The 17,704-nt window shown below is 48.3% G+C and overlaps 3 protein-coding genes across 3 annotated transcripts; 2 read left to right on the forward strand and 1 right to left on the reverse strand.

Annotated features, from left to right (window-relative positions):
• Positions 1 to 305: 305 nt before the first annotated feature.
• Positions 306 to 3,418, reverse strand: eif3g (eukaryotic translation initiation factor 3, subunit G). The gene is made up of 10 exons (XM_061224909.1): positions 3,308 to 3,418; positions 3,150 to 3,196; positions 2,398 to 2,486; positions 2,241 to 2,300; positions 2,045 to 2,149; positions 1,708 to 1,897; positions 1,282 to 1,389; positions 1,043 to 1,179; positions 589 to 695; positions 306 to 415 (listed from the first exon to the last, which is right to left on the reverse strand). Exons 1-10 carry the CDS (start codon positions 3,328 to 3,330, stop codon positions 400 to 402), a joined length of 882 nt encoding a protein of 293 aa, XP_061080893.1. The 5' UTR covers positions 3,331 to 3,418; the 3' UTR covers positions 306 to 399.
• Positions 3,419 to 3,849: 431 nt separating this feature from the next.
• Positions 3,850 to 9,276, forward strand: ppan (peter pan homolog). Its single transcript, XM_061224908.1, has 12 exons — positions 3,850 to 4,056; positions 4,605 to 4,775; positions 4,999 to 5,100; positions 5,551 to 5,601; positions 6,175 to 6,345; positions 6,636 to 6,712; positions 6,954 to 7,061; positions 7,504 to 7,627; positions 7,834 to 7,912; positions 8,106 to 8,235; positions 8,382 to 8,545; positions 8,649 to 9,276. Exons 1-12 carry the CDS (start codon positions 4,042 to 4,044, stop codon positions 9,098 to 9,100), a joined length of 1,644 nt encoding a protein of 547 aa, XP_061080892.1. The 5' UTR covers positions 3,850 to 4,041; the 3' UTR covers positions 9,101 to 9,276.
• Positions 9,277 to 11,594: 2,318 nt separating this feature from the next.
• Positions 11,595 to 17,590, forward strand: angptl6 (angiopoietin-like 6). The gene is made up of 6 exons (XM_061223304.1): positions 11,595 to 12,053; positions 12,261 to 12,404; positions 12,985 to 13,147; positions 14,625 to 14,818; positions 15,092 to 15,362; positions 17,255 to 17,590. Exons 1-6 carry the CDS (start codon positions 11,595 to 11,597, stop codon positions 17,437 to 17,439), a joined length of 1,416 nt encoding a protein of 471 aa, XP_061079288.1. The 3' UTR covers positions 17,440 to 17,590.
• The last annotated feature ends 114 nt before the right edge of the window (positions 17,591 to 17,704 follow it).

Genomic DNA, 17,704 nt, shown 5'->3' on the forward strand with positions numbered 1-17,704 from the left:
ATTGACAATGAAATAACCAGTAAAAATCACATTTACTCCCTTCAAAATTTCCCCCTGAAAGATTTCGGTCAGATATATATATCTCAGGGAAGCTAGAGCTGCTCTGATTTCCAGAGTGAATCTGTAGAGATGGTTGCGTTTCACCTGGATAGTTCCACGCGTATGTTATGCTGCTCGTGGTGAGTGGTTACATGTATACACTGCTTCATACATTAACCTGCATGAAGAATGTAACATTGTCCTTGAAGTCACTATAATGCAGTATTAACCGCTTACACATTCCCCTCATGACACACGCAGACAGATTGTGAACACAAGCTTTATTAAGATACCGCTTACATTTTTTTATTGGAGATAAAACTTCCGTCATCTCCTGGGAATATTTCAGTGGAATTTTCATTAGTTGTTTGAAGGTCTGGAAACAAAAGTAATTGATATTTAAAATTAGCATGACACACACAAACCATGATTAGTCCCCCCCCCAAATTGGCCCAGTAATTTACCCCTCTCCCTTCTATTCACATGGTGCACCCCTTTACCATACATTGCCATTGACATTACACACTTCTTTACCCCCCCAATACTCACTTGGCCCACTCCACATTGAGGATCAGGTGATCATAGCCGAACCCAGAGACACCAGCGATGGCTCTTGCTGCATCCTCACGGCGATGGAAACTGATGAAGGCAAAGCCCTGAAGCGGGGGGAGGGAAGAAGAACCACAGGTTAAGAACTGCTACCTGAACCCCACAATACAACACCTCGCTGCTACTTTAAACTGGTCCATACTTCCCTGCGCTCACCCTGGGCTGTCCCACAATGCCCCTCTGCGCTCACCCTGGGCTGTCCCACAATGCCCCTCTGCGCTCACCCTGGGCTGTCCCACAATGCCCCTCTGCGCTCACCCTGGGCTGTCCCACAATGCCCCTTTGCGCTCACCCTGGGCTGTCCCACAATGCCCCTTTGCACTCACCCTGTGCTGTCCCACAATGCCCCTCTGCGCTCACCCTGGGCTGTCCCACAATGCCCCTCTGTGCTCACCTTTGACTGGCCGGTGTTCTTGTCCTTGGCGAGGTAGATGCGGGAGATGGAGCCGAAGGGTCTGAAGAGCTCCTGCAGGTCCGTCTCGCGCGTGTCCTCCGACAGGTTCGTCACGCGGATCGTGGCGTTGTCATCAGCTGCGGGCGGGGGAGGGGGGGCAGAGGTAAGCTGTCAATCAAACTCCACCACACAACAGAGATGGACAGACGATGAACAGAAAGGCAGACAGGCGAGCGCACCTCTGCGGTTGGGCTGCATGGACTCCCCCCTCCGCGTGCCCCCGTCTCTCAGGCTGGGCGGGACGTACTTCCCCGTCTTGCTCTGTGCAGGTGCTGCCGGCTCCGGCTCTGAAACAACAGAGAAATAATCCATCAGCCCATCTCCAGCACCCAGGCACAGCCAATCAGCAGCAGCCCTCCTGCCAAAACTCCACCCTGCCCTTGTCCCGGAGGTGAGTGCACAGAATGGGTAACTGTTTTGGATTCAATTCTTTTCCACGCTTTACTGGTGTATTAGAACCTAAGAAATGCTCTCAAAGTGCAAACCCCACCTTCTGGTCCTCTTAGTTAGCTCAATTGCACCAGGCAAGATGAATCAAGCAGAGGAAAGTATTGAATCCAAAACAATTAGGCATCTGACCCGGGTCTGGTACGGGAGGAGCGTACCTGCAGCCTTCTCCTTGTCGCCCGTGGACAGGCCCAGCTGTTCAGCCAGCTCCTTCTGCATGGGCCCCAGAGTGTCCTTGTAGGGGCAGCGGGTGGTCCAATGGTCTCCCTTACAGATGCGGCAGGAAACAATCTTCTGCCCCTTCAGCTTGTTCATTGGGTCCTCCTCCTGGTCCTGCGCATTCAAATCCTGGGAGAACGAGAAGAGCAGTCACATGCCCGAATGCACACGTGTACTAGGTCACGTGCATATACGCACGCACGCACGCACGCACGCACGCACACACGCACACACGCACACACGCACACACGCACACACGCACACACAGTTTCTAACCTCTTTGCTGGAGATGAAGGTCATGAAAACATCGTCGCTGACTGTTGTGGTGGCAACATTGGGGCCTGGAGCGTCAAACTCAGAATTGCCAAACTTCTTCCAGTTCTGACAGAAGACATGAAGCACACCCAAGAGGTCAGAGGTCATCTTTTCAATCAAAACCTCATTTAAATCACAAAACAAGGGCTCAACGAACCTTTCTCCTGGCCACGGCTTTGGAGGCCTTTCTCGTCTCAATTTTAAAGGTGCGGATGATCTGTCACAGATGGGAGAAAGCAGCACAGGCTTAGACCATGTCTGACGCTTGCAAGTTTGTGAAACATGTATTTATTCGTACCAAACTAAATATTCACCTTGCACTTCCTGCCATCGTCATCAATCTTGTACTCTGTGACAGTTTTAATGTTGCCTTTTATAGTTTCTTTGGGTGACGGAAGAGTTCCTGTGAAAAGAACACAGAGGAAGCAAAAGAGCATGTTCGGTGAGAATTAGCCACTCAATGTCTGTCCAGTGACGGCATAATGCGGACTGATGTGCTTAAATCTCATTAGTAAATGGATCATCATATTGTAAGTGTCTTAATTGATGACAAGTCTAATATCCCCAGGTTTATGCAAATACATTGTATCACGGTGTCCTCTGATGTTCGTCTTATAGCCCACATTTTATGCAAACCACGAACCCATATTTCGTTGCCGTTTAATCCAGTCTTGTCTTTGGTCCAGTCTTAAATCAGTCAGTATTTTCACTTCCAAACATACACGTTATAGAGCGCTACTTTACGATCAAGCCCTGTCCAATGACAGATTAAGAATAACTGGAAACGTTTGTAATACCAAGTCAAGTATTGAAGTATTAAAATTGTCATAATAAAAATTGTAGCGTCTAGCTAGCTAGCTAGCTAGCTAAAAATCGCGCTACCTTATTCTTACAGCACTCCATTGTACGACACTGCCTCAGACTAAGCTAACAAATATCCTAACATCAAAAACATCACCTTAACGTTAGATAAGCAGCCGAAGCATGAGTAATTCTTGTAGGACATTTGGTGCATTTTAACACGTGTAACGTTAGCTAAAGCATTTTTTGGGCCTTTTCATCCTACCTTCATCGCCTTCCTCTTCAACCTGATCGGCCCAACTGGGCTTGGAACTAAAAAGAAAAATAAACAGATGACACAACAGACCAAAGACCCCGGTGGAGAAACGAACGTTTTATGAAGCCTGGTTGAAAAAAAACAGTAATTTAACCAACAGTACTCACTCGTCGTATTCGACAGACGGCATCCTGCCCTTTCGCTCAGCGCGCAGAAAGACACGATAATGAAGAGAACGGCATGAAGCTTTTGAGTGAGAAATAAGAAGTTGTATTTATCACAGCGACACTGCGCGGCTTGGGTAGTCATTGCAATTAAAAGAGGCGCGGGCGAAGTGGACCGAAAAGAGTCCGACTGCAAGCCGGTTGTTTAGTCTGTGAATTTGTGACGCACAACATAGTCATTAAATATACGAATTGTATTGTACTGTTAACTTTTTAAATATAAATATGTAATAATTCTATGTTACATTCGTAATATTATTTTGTTTCTTCTGTATTTTTGTATTTAGTCGAACACAATGTCAAATCACATATTTTCTTCATGGTTTCCTCAACACATTGCCTCTCTACACCATTCTTCTGCCTTCTTGTAGCAGAACTGAGATGTTGAAGCATATTTTTGTTACGTAACGTGCATTTAAACTGCTTTTCAAATCACTCATACAAACAGAAAAGGAACCCGATACACCAGTATCGTGTATGACACGGGGTTCCTTTTAGTGTAACGTCTCATATACGCGCATGCGCGATGAAAGTATAAGGTTAAAGGTTGAGAACGAGAAGCATGGAAGCAAGTTACCACGTTCTTGTAACTTGAACAGAATAGTCTTATTTCGCATAACGGTTAATAATTTTCATGTCATAGTTACGTGTTTAATTCATAAAATCCACCCAATGCAATGGGGAAAGCGAAGGTGAGTTTGTTTCAATAAAAATGTAGCTACTTTTTAATCGGGGCTAGCCGGGGCCCATTGCTCATTTTCTAGTTTAGTTGGTTAGCATAAATATTGTATTAAAAATAAATAAATAATTCGCTAAATCTAGCTCTGAACGGTGTATAGCTTACTGTGTATAAATATAAACGTTTTCTATTAGCTACCTTCACTGACTTAATCCAGCCACGTGGCCTGACCACTAACGTTAAACTGTTGTGGGTAACGTTAGCAATGTAAATGAAAGGTAATCATTTGAGTTGCGCGGGTGCAGATGATGTTTTTTGAGAATATCCGAATATCCATGAGTGAAACGAAACTCACTGATGCACCTAAGCCATTATGCTCTGATACTCGATATATATCCAGCTATGGAACTGATTCGAACGCGGAACACCACCGCACCGCTTGGTCCGATCTTTTGGTTCGGGTTGTATAAGCTCAATATACAGGTTGATAAAAATGTTCTTGTTCGTTATGTGACAGCATATATGACTGTTAATAGCTGTGCTACGTGTTCCATCGCATAGACCAAGAACCAGAAGAAGGCGCGTGTAAACGCGGCACACGTGGCTCAGGAGGACTATGGCACCGTCCCCCACTCCTTTGTATTCCACCGAGGCCAGGTCGGCAAGAACGTCGCGCAGCTTGTGCAAGACATGCGCCGCGTGATGGAGCCCTTCACCGCGGAGTCACTCAAGGTAGCGCGTTCATAGTGACGTAGCATATTACGTTCTGTATTTGTAGCATGTTCAGATTCATATTTGACTTCTTTTGGCCGCATTTTTTTCACCTTTCCCTCTAATAAAGTAAAGTTGCACCGTTTAATTATTTCCAATGATGGCAGTGGAACACTGGGGGTGCTCTTGCCGTATTTTTTTTGTGTGGTTGAGGGAGAGTACTTATGTCTCTGTCACTCTGTAGGTGCAGAAGAAGAATGTGCTGAAGGATTTTGTGGCTGTGGCGGGCCCCCTGGGTGTCACACACTTCCTCGTCTTCACCAAGACCCCCAGCAGCATCAACATGGTCAGTACTCAAAACCCCAGCAGCATTATAATAAGCATAAACCCTGCTATGACCACATTGTTAGTATCCATAACTCTACTGCAACCACATGGTCAAGACTTGTCTTCTAGATTGCTCGCCATGCTAGATGGATAGATCATTACATTGCAAGGTATTTAGCAAACGCTCTTATCCAGAGTGATGTACAACGAAGTGCAGATCGAATACAGGAACAAGTGTGAAGAGGACGGTATGGCACCTTTACATAGCGCTTTTCTAGACCCCCGGAGCGCTTAGTGATCACCTAACCACCATGCCTGCTGACATGCAACATAGCTTACTAGTCTATGCATAAATATATAATTTGAGTTGTGTATACCTTGGTTACTGGTAATGGTCTAATGATCTGGGCTGTTTTTGCTGGCTCTGTTGAACTAACTGCATCACCCCCCCCTCCCCCCCTCTCTCCAGCGATTGGCCCGGCTTCCCAAAGGCCCCATGCTGCACTTCAGAGTGTTGAAAGTAAGTCATGCTCATGCGGCGACCTGTACGAAGGGGATCCACCGCTCCGCCGCTGCAGACTGGGTTGTGATTGACTGTTGGGAGGATGTGGGTGCAGATGATGACATTGTTCCTTCTGACTGTGAAGTGATTTCATTTCAAAGTAAACGCACTGATGGCCCCCTTCCCCCACAGGAAATGTCTGGCCTGTAGCGTAGTGGTTAAGGTAAATGACTGGGACACCTAGGTGGTTCTAATCCCGGTGTAGCCACAATAAGATCCGCACAGCCGTTGGGCCCTTGAGCAAGGCCCTTAACCCTGCATTGCTCCAGGGGAGGATTGTCTCCTGCTTAGTCTAATCAAATCTATCCAAATTTAAATTCAAATTCTTTATTGGTGTGATAGGTTGGTATATACTTTTTTCCGAATTGTATTTATTTTATTTCTTTTAATGAATGCATCAAAATGGATTTTAAAATCTGAGATTAAATGAGTCTTATCTCTCCTCTCCCTCTTTCTCTGCCTCCCATTCCTTCTCTCCCCCTGTCCCTCTTTCGCTTTCTCCCCCTCCTTCTTTCTCTCCACCTCTCTCAGTACTCCCTGGTGAAGGATGTAGTGTCCTCCTTGAAGAAGCACAGGATGCACCAGCACCAGTTCTCGCACCATCCGCTGCTTGTGCTCAATAACTTTGGTGTGGAGGGTCTGCAAGTCAAGCTGATGGCCACCATGTTCCAGAACATGTTCCCCTCCATCAATGTGCACAAGGTGTGTGTGACTGCGGGGAATGTGGTGGGTGGGAGACTGGGGCTTGAGGGGTGATTGGGTACTTATGATGAAAGTATAGTCTGCTGAGATCTCCTGTGATCGATCAAAGTAAACGCTTTCTGATTTCCCAGAATCCTATGCTCCTCTGCAACGTCAGACCTATGAGCTCACTGACCATTGCCCCATGCGTTGCCAGTGATGTGAGAGCTCTGTCAATGTGTGTGTGTTCTTAACAGCTGTTTAGCTCATTTCAATGCCCCACAGTTGACCCACTCAGTTTCTTTTTTCAGGTGAACCTCAACACCATCAGAAGATGTGTCCTGATCAACTACGACCCCCTGTCTCAAGAAATTGACTTCCGTCATTAGTAAGCTCTACATGAGTCGTCGTGATTTCTTATTTTCTTAAATTCTCAGTAGTTTCAGATTGAGGGCTGGGTGCAAATGATGACAGCATTAAATCTGACTGCAAAGTGATTTCAGTTCAAAGTAAACGCACTGATGCGCCCCCCCCCCCCCCACTCGCAATGCCTCCTCCTAACCACACCCCCCCCCTTCCCAGCATGCCTCAGTGCGGTGCCCCTCTGACCCCTCTCCCCTCCCCTGCAGCAGTGTGAAGGTGGTGCCCGTGGGCATGAGTCGAGGGGTGAAGAAGCTGATGCAGGAGCGCTTCCCCAACATGAGCAAGCTGGAGGACATCAGCGAGCTGCTTCTCAAGTAAGGCCCAGGCTTTCAGCCTTCAGGTCATGCGTGTGCTCACGATATTGCAGCAGTGCAACTTCTAATGGCTAAATTAGCTTATGAATATTCATCGGTCCTGGCCAAGAACAGAACATCCATTTCCATTTTTGCTCGTAGTCACCTCTCTTCATCGGTACAGTTGATTGAGATTTGAACAGTTTGGTGTCTTTGGTATGGAGCTGACCTTCTGGTTAGCATTCAGAAGTGGCACATACACTTGGTGCTGGGCCTGACTGCGACTTGATCAATTGAGTACTGAGTAACTGTGAAAGCCCCTCCCAGAACTATGGCCAAGGATCCCGACTGTGGAGAGTGTAGTTATTAGTGGCACTGCCTAACACTTCAAATGTACACCCTCCTCCTGAAAATGTCCACCCCCCTTACACGGCAGTAATCGCATGACCTGCTTTGCCCACAGAGGTGCCAACCTATCAGAGAGCGAGGCGGAGCAAGACGGCGAACACAACATCACAGAGCTGCCCCAGGTCTACTCCGGGCGTGGCAACATGAGGTCACAGCAGAGTGCCGTGCGGCTGACCGAGGTAACCATGGTGACGGGGAGGTTGGGGAGCGGGGTGTAGGGGGAGGGGGGGGGGGGACGGCTCGCATGATGACAGCGTACCTGGCTGAGTACTCTGATGCACTTTACTGAGTAAACGCTTTCTGATGTGCCCATTTGCCCAAGCGTGTGCGTGTCAGTGTCAGCGTAGGCGGAGCAGGTGAGTGACGTTCTCTCTGTGATTGGCAGATTGGGCCGAGGATGACTCTGCAGTTGGTGAAGATCGAGGAAGGCATGGGGGAGGGCAGCGTCCTGTACCACGCAGTCAGTGAGTACCCCACTCTGTCCTGGCCCGGTCCGTATCTGTGCACGGGTGTGCGTGATGACATGTTCATGGCTGATGCTTAAGTGATGTCGTTTTAAAAGTAAACGCTTACTGACACGCCCGGTCCCGGCCGCCTCCCGGCCTGTGGGCGCGTGCCGTCGCCACGGTAACTGACGCCCCCTTCCGCCGTGCGCAGTCTCGAAGACCGAGGAGGAGCTGCAGGAGATCCTGAAGCGGAAGGAGGCGGAGCTGAAACGGAAGGAGGAGCGCAGGAAAAAGCAGCAGCAGGACGTCGCTCAGAAGAAGGAGAAACGGGAGGAGAACCGGTGAGACTGAGAGGGAGGCACACACACACACACACACACACACACACACACACACACACACGCATGCCTACCTACCTGTGTGCACAGGGAGAGAACCGTATATGTTCGCTGTATGGTGACGGTGGTGTTTGTCTCCTTGGTGACAGTAAGAAGAGTCTGGAGGGCATTAAGAAGAAGCTAGACGGGCAAGCGGGCGGGTCAGACGAGAGTGAGGTGGAGGACCCTGGGATGCAGGAGGACCGGCCTGCGATTGAGTCCGAGGATGAGGCGGAATATTACAGACAGGCTGTGGGGGAGGAGCCAGATGAAGGTACCCGCCCCTGTGTGCCCTGCACGGTCTGAGTCTGTCTGTCTGTCTGTCTGCCTCTCTGAGAAGTTTTGAGTGGTTGTGTTAAACCCTCATCTCTCCACAGACATGTTCTCCGCATCCACGAGGAAGAGGGGGGCAAGCAGGCCCCCCCGGCCCTACAAGAAGAGGAAGCTGTCCTCCGAGAAGGGCCCAGCCCAGGACGGTGCCTCCAAACCTTGGAAGGACGGCAAGCGTGGCCCCAGGCCCGGAGGCCTGGCTGAGGGCCGAGGAGGCGACCGGCTGCCCCACAGGAAAGGGGGCAAGAAGATTTCGGGGAAGATGGCGAGGGAGGGGGGCCCAAAGTGGAAGGGGCAGAAGGGCAAACCCCAGGCAGGCGCCAGGAGGAAGGGGCCAGGGAAACCCTGGGCAGGAGCGGGCAGGAAGGGGCCAGGGAAACCACAGGCAGGAGCGGGCAGGAAGGGGCCAGGGAAACCACAGGCAGGAGCGGGCAGGAAGGGGCCAGGGAAACCCCGGGCAGGAGCGGGCAGGAAGGGGCCAGGGAAAAGGCGGCCGTAAGCGGCCAGGACTCAAACTGAACTGAGGGGTCTGTGAAACGCCAGTGGAACAACCGCAGAGCCGCGGGGTCACGACAGCAGCGTGTGCTTTTCTGTAAAAAGAAAAAAAAAAAGTGTATTTTTCTGTAGAACTTGTAAATATCAATGCTTTTTAAAATAAATGCACCTTGTACTCTGTCTGTTGTGTCAGGAGTGAATGTTGCGGGGCCTTTTGGGGGTCTTTTGAGTTGTGGGCTGTTTTAACAAGTTTGAGTTAGAAAATGGCCGCCTGACGAGTATGTGGTCATAGTGATTTCAGAGAACATGGCACATTTTCTCTTTAGCAGTATGAGTCCATAGGTTATATTTTGCATCTGATATAATCAAAGTCATTGTTTAATCACGTCGAGGAGAGCACAACTCATTTTTACTGCCAAAGCCTGATGAGTCTCAAGTTGCTCATGGAGATTGGTGGCTTATTGGTAGTGAGTCTTCACCTATTTATTGTAGCCGTGTAAAATATTTTCAGTGGACTGAAGACATTCTTAATATCGGTGTTGGTATGAGCACCAGGTGTGACAGCATTAGTATCCCCCCCCCCCCATGTGTTGCATAATGTATACTCCCGTGCTTAACGTCCCTAAAACTGGATGTTCTCTGAATCATAGCTGTGTGCAGGCCCTCCCCCTGACACGCTCCACACAAACTAAACGGAGGGGTGCCTGGGGGTGGCAGGGTGACAAGCTGAGGCAACCCAGAAGGAGGGGAGGGGTCAGTAGGGCAGCCTCTAATTATGTCCGCTTAATGGAGGAGGGATGTCTTCCTACCCCACCCTCAGCCTCCCTCCCTCCCTGCTGGACTGCTCTGCTACTCCTGAAGGTGAGGTTCAGTGTGCTGCCCTGTCCAGTGGAGGACAGTCTTAAAGGAGCTCACTGAGGGAAGGCACTAAATCGGAACCACAGCGCAACCAGACGGTCAGCATCCCCGTGAGTGCTGGTCTGGGGAGCCGTTGGGACCAGAGAAGACTTCAACGGGGGGAGGTGAGACCAGGGAGGTTCTCCTGTGAGAAGGTGGGCTGTGGTCAGGCTAGGTTTTACTGTGGAAGGGGATGTGGTCAGGCTAGGGTTTACTGTGGAAGGCGATGTGGTCAGGGAAAGGTTTACTGTGGAAGGGGATGTGGTCAGGCTATAGTTTACTGTGGAAGGGGATGTGGTCAGGGAAAGGTTTACTGTGGAAGAGATGTGGTCAGGCTATGGTTTACTGTGGAAGGGGATGTGGTCAGGGAAAGATTTACTTACCTAGAGTCCTATCTAACCATCCAAATATTTTTGCTGATATGTGAATAATCCATGCAAACACATGTAAGATTCTGCCAAAGCACACTTGTATTTAGGGGCTAAGTGCTTGGGTAAAGTGTTGCATTGTTTTGATCAGTAGCTAGTCGAACTGTCTATATTCGGTGGAAACTTACAGTTAACTAGTTCTCCATTGAATGTGCGTTTTTTGAACTGTTTATGTCCACAAAGAACTATGTTGATATATTTGGAAAGAAATATTCCAGTTTTTCTAATGTAAATCCGCACCGCATTGATGAGCATGAAGGATAGAGGTTGATTATATCCTGGTGAACTGAATCCAAATAGTTGTCAAATCTCAAAAATGATTCTCATCTCAGCAAATCTATCCGAATCATTAGATGGTATTCTGTGAAGTGAATACTTTAATTTCATTTTTGGGTGAACTGCCCCTTTAAAATTGACCATGACCCGATGGCGTTTACTTGTTAATTAACTCCCAGTCAAGCAAGGGAGTCTTATAAGTCTATTTATACTTGTAAATATGTGGTTCAGGCTGTGTGTGTGTGTGTTTGTGAGACCAAGGCAGTGTCTGTGTGTGTGTGTGTGTGTGTGTGTGTCTGTTTCATTATCCTCATTATCCTTCTGCTCTATCATTTTCTAATGGGCTTTTAAAATATTTTCTGTAAAGAAGAAAGAGGAGGAGGAGGAAAGACACTGAATGTCCTCCCCCCTTGTGTGCAGGTACCGGAACGTGTGAACGCACGCGCACACACAGACACACACACCCATACACCCACACACACACAGGCACACACCCACACACACACACAGACACACACACCCATACACCCACACACACACAGGCACACACCCACACACACACACACAGACACACACACCCACGCGCACACGCACACACAGACACACACACCCATACACCCATACACCCACACACACACAGGCACACACCCACACACACACAGACACACACACCCACACACACACACACACTCACACACCCACACACACACAGACACACACACCCATACACCCACACACACACAGACACACACAGACACATACACCCACGCGCACACACACACACAGATACACACACACACACAGACCCCCCTCCCCCCCACACCCTCACACAGACACACACACACACACACACACACACAGACGCACACACACCCACCCATACACACACACACAGCCATGTGGACAGAGCCTTGGTGTGTGGCGGTGGCCCTGGTGCTCCTGGTGTGGGTGCAGTTTGGGGAGGGGAAGGAGGAGCGAGGCCGGGTGTGGGGCCGCAGGGAGGACGGCTCCCCCAAGGAGGGGGGGCGCTGCTCCTACACCTTCATCGTGCCCCAGCAGAGGCTGACGGGGGCGCTGTGCGTGAGCTCGCGGGTGGAGGCCGCTAACTGCTCGGAGCTGGCGGCGCTGCGGGTGGAGGTGGGGCGGCAGCAGGAGCAGCTGGGCAGGCTGCGGGGGCTCCTGGAGCAGGATGGGGGGCTGGCCGCTGAGGTGCGCGCCCTGCGCCGGGAGAGCGGCGACATCAACGCCCGCATCACGCAGATCTACGCCCAGCTGCTGCACGACCTCATCCACAAGAAGGACCACGCCCTGGAGCAGAGGAGGCTGGAGAGCCTGCTGCTCAATGCCACGGCCCAGGTACCTATAGGGGTGCTGTTACAGGTACCTATAGGGGGTGCTGTTACAGGTACCTATAGGGGGTGCTGTTACAGGTACCTATAGGGGGCGCTCTCACAGACAGGGTGCTTTGTTACAGGTACCTATAGGGGGTGCTGTTACAGGTACTGAGAGAGGGCACTGCTACATGTCCCTATAGTCCCAGGACTGAGGAAATTCTCTGTGTAGGTGCTGCAAGTGTCGGCCCTGAACGAAGAGCTGGAGAAGAAGTATGAAGCACTTTCCTCCCTGGTGAATAACCAGAGTCTGCTGATTACACGGCTGGAGGCGCAATGCCAGCAAACCCACACACACCCTGGCCCTCCGCAGCAGGTACACACACACACACACACACACCCTGCCCCTCTGCAGCAGGTACACACACACACACACCCTGCCCCTCTGCAGCAGGTACACACACACACACACACACACACACCCTGCCCCTCTGCAGCAGGTACACACACACACACACACACACACACTCACACTCACACACACACACACCCTGCCCCTCTGCAGCAGGTACACACACACACACACACTCACACACGCACACACACACCCTGCCCCTCTGCAGCAGGTACACACACACACACACACACACACTCACACACACACACCCTGGCGCTCAGCAGCAGGTACACACACACACCCCTCCCCAATGCAGCAGGTACACACACACACACACACACAGACCCCTTCTGCCCCTATGCAGCAGGTACACACACGCCTCCTGCTGCTCTGCAGTAGGTACACACACATGTACACATATACACTTCAAAGAGATGTAAGACTGTTAATGAAAATGGTGTGTTATATGTTTCTGTGCGGAATTGCATGTGTTTGTGCGTGCACTTTGTGTATCTTGAGTTCTTCACATGCACACCTGTGTTCTGCACCTTCCTTGCAGCAGCCTAAGGAGCCGCAGAGTGACAGCGCAGCACCTGGAAAGACGACCAATGGCATCCGGAGGGACCAGAGCCCCTCCCTCTCACAGCAGGACCCACCCGTCACCAGGCCTTACCCTCCCACAGATGCTCCTTTCAGCAGCTACCCTGTCACTAAAACCCCAGGTACCCACGTCACACCCGCAACACGCACAGTGTATCTGTGTGTGCGTGCTGTCCGTGCCTGCTTTTGTGTGTCCGCTTGCATGTGAGAGAGTGTGTGATCTCACACTGCAGACAAAAAGCTGTCCGTGAGAATGTCACCGATCTCCTATTAGGAGCTCAGTATTGCTGAGGAATGCATAAACAGGGACAGCTGCTCCAACTAGATAGCAGGAAAGGAAACTCTGTTGAAACCAAGGAAATTATCCAAATATGTGAAGTAACACCCCCACCCCCCCTACAGGATAGTGTGCTAATTGCAGCTGTGTGGACTAGTTACAGACTGAAGGCAAAATTGAGGCTATCATTACAGCTTCAGCCAAACTGTAACAGGCTGATCGCAGAACAGTGCATGACATGACATGAAGGGAAACCATTATCCAGAGACACAAATGTATCCTCTGTGTGTGTGTGTGTGTGTGTGTGTGTGTGTGTGCGCGCATATTCTTGTTTGTGTGAATTAGATAATCATAATTTCACCCAGGTCCTAAGTGCCTTTATCCTTTAAAGCTCAGTAAAATTACTGCAGATTTCTGGCAAAAATAGAAAAAGAATGAAACAGTTTGTACTTGCCTCATATGAATGTATGTCTCATTTAGTAACATGTAAAATGCTCAGGAATCTGTAGTGTGTTTTCACCTTTTCCCATTATGTTATATTGTGTTTGATTTGCACTTTGTTGTACGTCGCTCTGGATAAGAGCGTCTGCTAAATGCCACGTAATGTAATGTAATGTAATATTATATATTTCACATTTCTGTGCATGTATGTACAGCGAGGTTCATAAGTATTTGGACCGTGAAATACATTTAAAGGGCTGTAATTCCAACACGATTCATCCATATGGATGATATAATATATAGATGATATAATATACTCTCAAATTAAAGCGCAGAAAGTCAGCTTTGAGAGTATGGATATGCATATTGAGTGCACTGTGCAGGAATTAGAGCCCTTCAAAATTTTGTCTCTGTACAAATACTTACAGACTTTACATGTCTCAGCAGCATTGTGTGTCTGTGTATGCCTGGCTGTGTGTGCCTGTATGTGTGTGTGCGGACACGCATGCGTGTGTGTGTGTGTGTGTGTGTGTGTGTGTGTTGTGGACTGTGGGAGAATTTTTCATGGGTAAACAGACCGCTGGAAACTTCAGAGATAACACATTTGTATACGTGACCTTGTTGGCTCCTGAACTCCTCCTCCTCCGTAAGACACACATGCTCCTTATCACTACTGTCTCTACTTGACATACACCAGTCCAACAGAATATAAATAAACCGTTCCTACCAGATATGCGCCATTCTAATACATTGTAATGCATACTCCATCCAATACAGTGTGTTGTGCACACTGTTTTACTGCGTCCACACGGTGTGTTGCTGAGTCTCACACACACACACACACAACACGCTGTTGCGTCACGCGCGTTTCGACCCTGCAGGTCCGTGGCGGGATTGCCAGCACGCTCTGGAGTCGGGAGAGAACACCAGCGGGATCTACCTGCTGCGTCCCCTCAATGCCAACCGTCTCGTACAGGCCTGGTGTGAGCAGAACCACGCCCAAGGAGGCTGGACGGTCATCCAGCGGAGGCAGGACGGCTCGGTCAACTTCTTCAGAACCTGGGATCAGTACAAGGTGGGTGTGCTGGTCACTAAATTACACCGGAGATGCAGTTCCTCTCAATCTGAAGGATATTCATTACAGCCACACGCGACATTAATGCTATACTGTATTACCACCTATGCATGTATACATGCCGTATTCATAAATATACTGACTATACTGTTGAATATACTTACTTAAAGCACGGCTGCCCAACACAGTGCTGAGTTCATGCCGTTGCCTCCGCTGTGGTATTGGCGTGCGGCGCTGGGCATGTCTGTAATGCTGTGCTGCTCCTGCCCGTAGCATGGGTTTGGGAATCTGAATGGAGAGTACTGGCTGGGCCTGGAGCACCTGTACTGGCTGAGTACGCAGGCTGAGTACCGCCTGCAGGTGGCGCTGGAGGACTGGCAGGGCAGGCACGTGTTCGCAGAGTACGACCGCTTCCGCCTGGAGCCCGAGAGCGACTGGTACCGACTGCGCCTCGGCCAGTACCACGGCAACGCCGGAGACTCCCTCTCATGGCACAACAACAAAGCCTTCACTACGCTGGACAGAGACAAGGACGCTTACACAGGTACATGCACACACACGCAGATCGGTGCGAACTGATCCAGTGGTAAGCCAGAAGAACTGGAAAAGAGACTCTCGGTAGATAAAAGTGAGTTTTGGTCAAATTGTCGGGCTCTCATAAACAAGATTACATAATTTAAGAATCACTTCACGATCAAAATATTATTTCATAGAGTATAATATGTGCTACATCCAGAGTTGTATCCTAATCAAGATTGTATAGTCGCATGAAGGTTGTATCTCATGAGAATCGCTGGATCCTGTGTTAGGAGTGCCAGTCTGTGCAGCGTTAGGTTCAGTAAGGTTATCTGTGGCACAAAGGGCCACACTCCCTTTCCCATGCAGCATGAAGGGAGGGCAGAGACGGCTCAAGGTCTCAGATCACTGAGTGCTCTCCACAGCCGACCAGAGGCCTTCAGCCATGTGGCGCCGACCAGCACTGCATCTCAGACATCACAGGATTACATATACTTCTATAACTAAACTTTGTATAATAACAACAGATCAGAACATAGATAATATATATTTAACCTTGATAATGAATTAGTTCATTATTACTTAAATTAATAATTGGTTTAGTCTAATACACTGGTTTACTAAGCATCAATCAACACTATATATAACATTGCATGTCTTTTATAATTGGCTATACAATTTTCCACTTCACCAATATAGAAGCACAAAAAAAGCCAAATTACTGTCTATATAAGACATGTACAGGTGCACACCGATACATATTTTACTGACATACACAATCGCATGTGCTGATCAGACGCACACAAACTAGCACATACACAGCAATGCACATTTATTCACACACTCAAGCGCATAGGCATAGACCTAGACATTGACACACATACATACAGTATACACACACATTGACACACGTACATACTGTATACACACACATTGACACAGGTACATACTGTATACACACACATTCACACACATACATACAGTATACACACATTCACATACATACATACAGTATACACACATTCACACATACATACAGTATACACACATTCACACATACATACAGTATACACACATTCACATACATACATACAGTATACACACATTGACACACATACATACAGTATACACACACATTGACACACGTACATACTGTATACACACACATTCACACACATACATACAGTATACACACACATTGACACACATACATAAAGTATACACACACATTGACACACGTACATACTGTATACACACATTCACACACACACACATACAGTATACACGCACATTCACACAAGTACATACAGTATACACACATTCACACATACATACAGTATACACACAGATTCACACACATACATACAGTATACACACATTCACATACATGCATACATTATACAGACACTCACAAATACATACATTATACACACACATTCACACACATACATACAATATACACAGATTCACACACATACAGTATACACACAAATTCACACACACACACACATATACAGGATACACACAGATTCACACACATGCATACAGAATACACACACACATACAGTATACACACAGATTCACACACATACATACAGTATACACACAGATTCACACACATGCATACAGAATACACACACACATACAGTATACACACAGATTCACACACATACATACAGTATACACACAGATTCACACACATGCATACAGAATACACTCAGATTCACACAGTACACACACATTAACACACACACACACACACACATACATACAGCGTACACAGACATTCACACGCATGCATACAGTATACACACACATTCACAAATGCAGATACCCAAGCATACGCAGGCACATACTGTGAGTCTCACACAACCATAGTTAGTTGGTCTAATATTGTTCCCTCTTCCATTTTTTGTCTAGGTAACTGTGCTCACTACCAGAAAGGGGGCTGGTGGTACCACATGTGTGCCCATTCCAACCTGAACGGAGTGTGGTACCGTGGAGGACATTACCGCAGCCGATACCAGGACGGTGTGTACTGGGCCCAATTCCATGGGGGGTCTTATTCTCTCAAGAAAGCCACCATGATGATCAAACCTATTTGAGCCAATCAGCGTAATGCTGTGGTGGAGCCTACCTGTTTGAATAAAAACACAGGGAGTGTCTAGTCCCTACCATTTAAGCCAGAAAATTCTCATTTTAAGAATTTTTAATTTACTGTACAGTACATCAGCTTGTTAAAGCATGCAGACATGGTTGGGCAGTTCATGAAGTTTGGTCTGAACAACTAAAACTCTTGACCATGTCTGCATGCTTTTGTGCATTGGGTTGCTTCCATGTGATTGGCTAATTTTTTCCTTTGTTTATGTG

Source organism: Conger conger, chromosome 16, assembly GCF_963514075.1.
Source record: "Conger conger chromosome 16, fConCon1.1, whole genome shotgun sequence".
Lineage (NCBI taxonomy): Eukaryota > Metazoa > Chordata > Actinopteri > Anguilliformes > Congridae > Conger > Conger conger.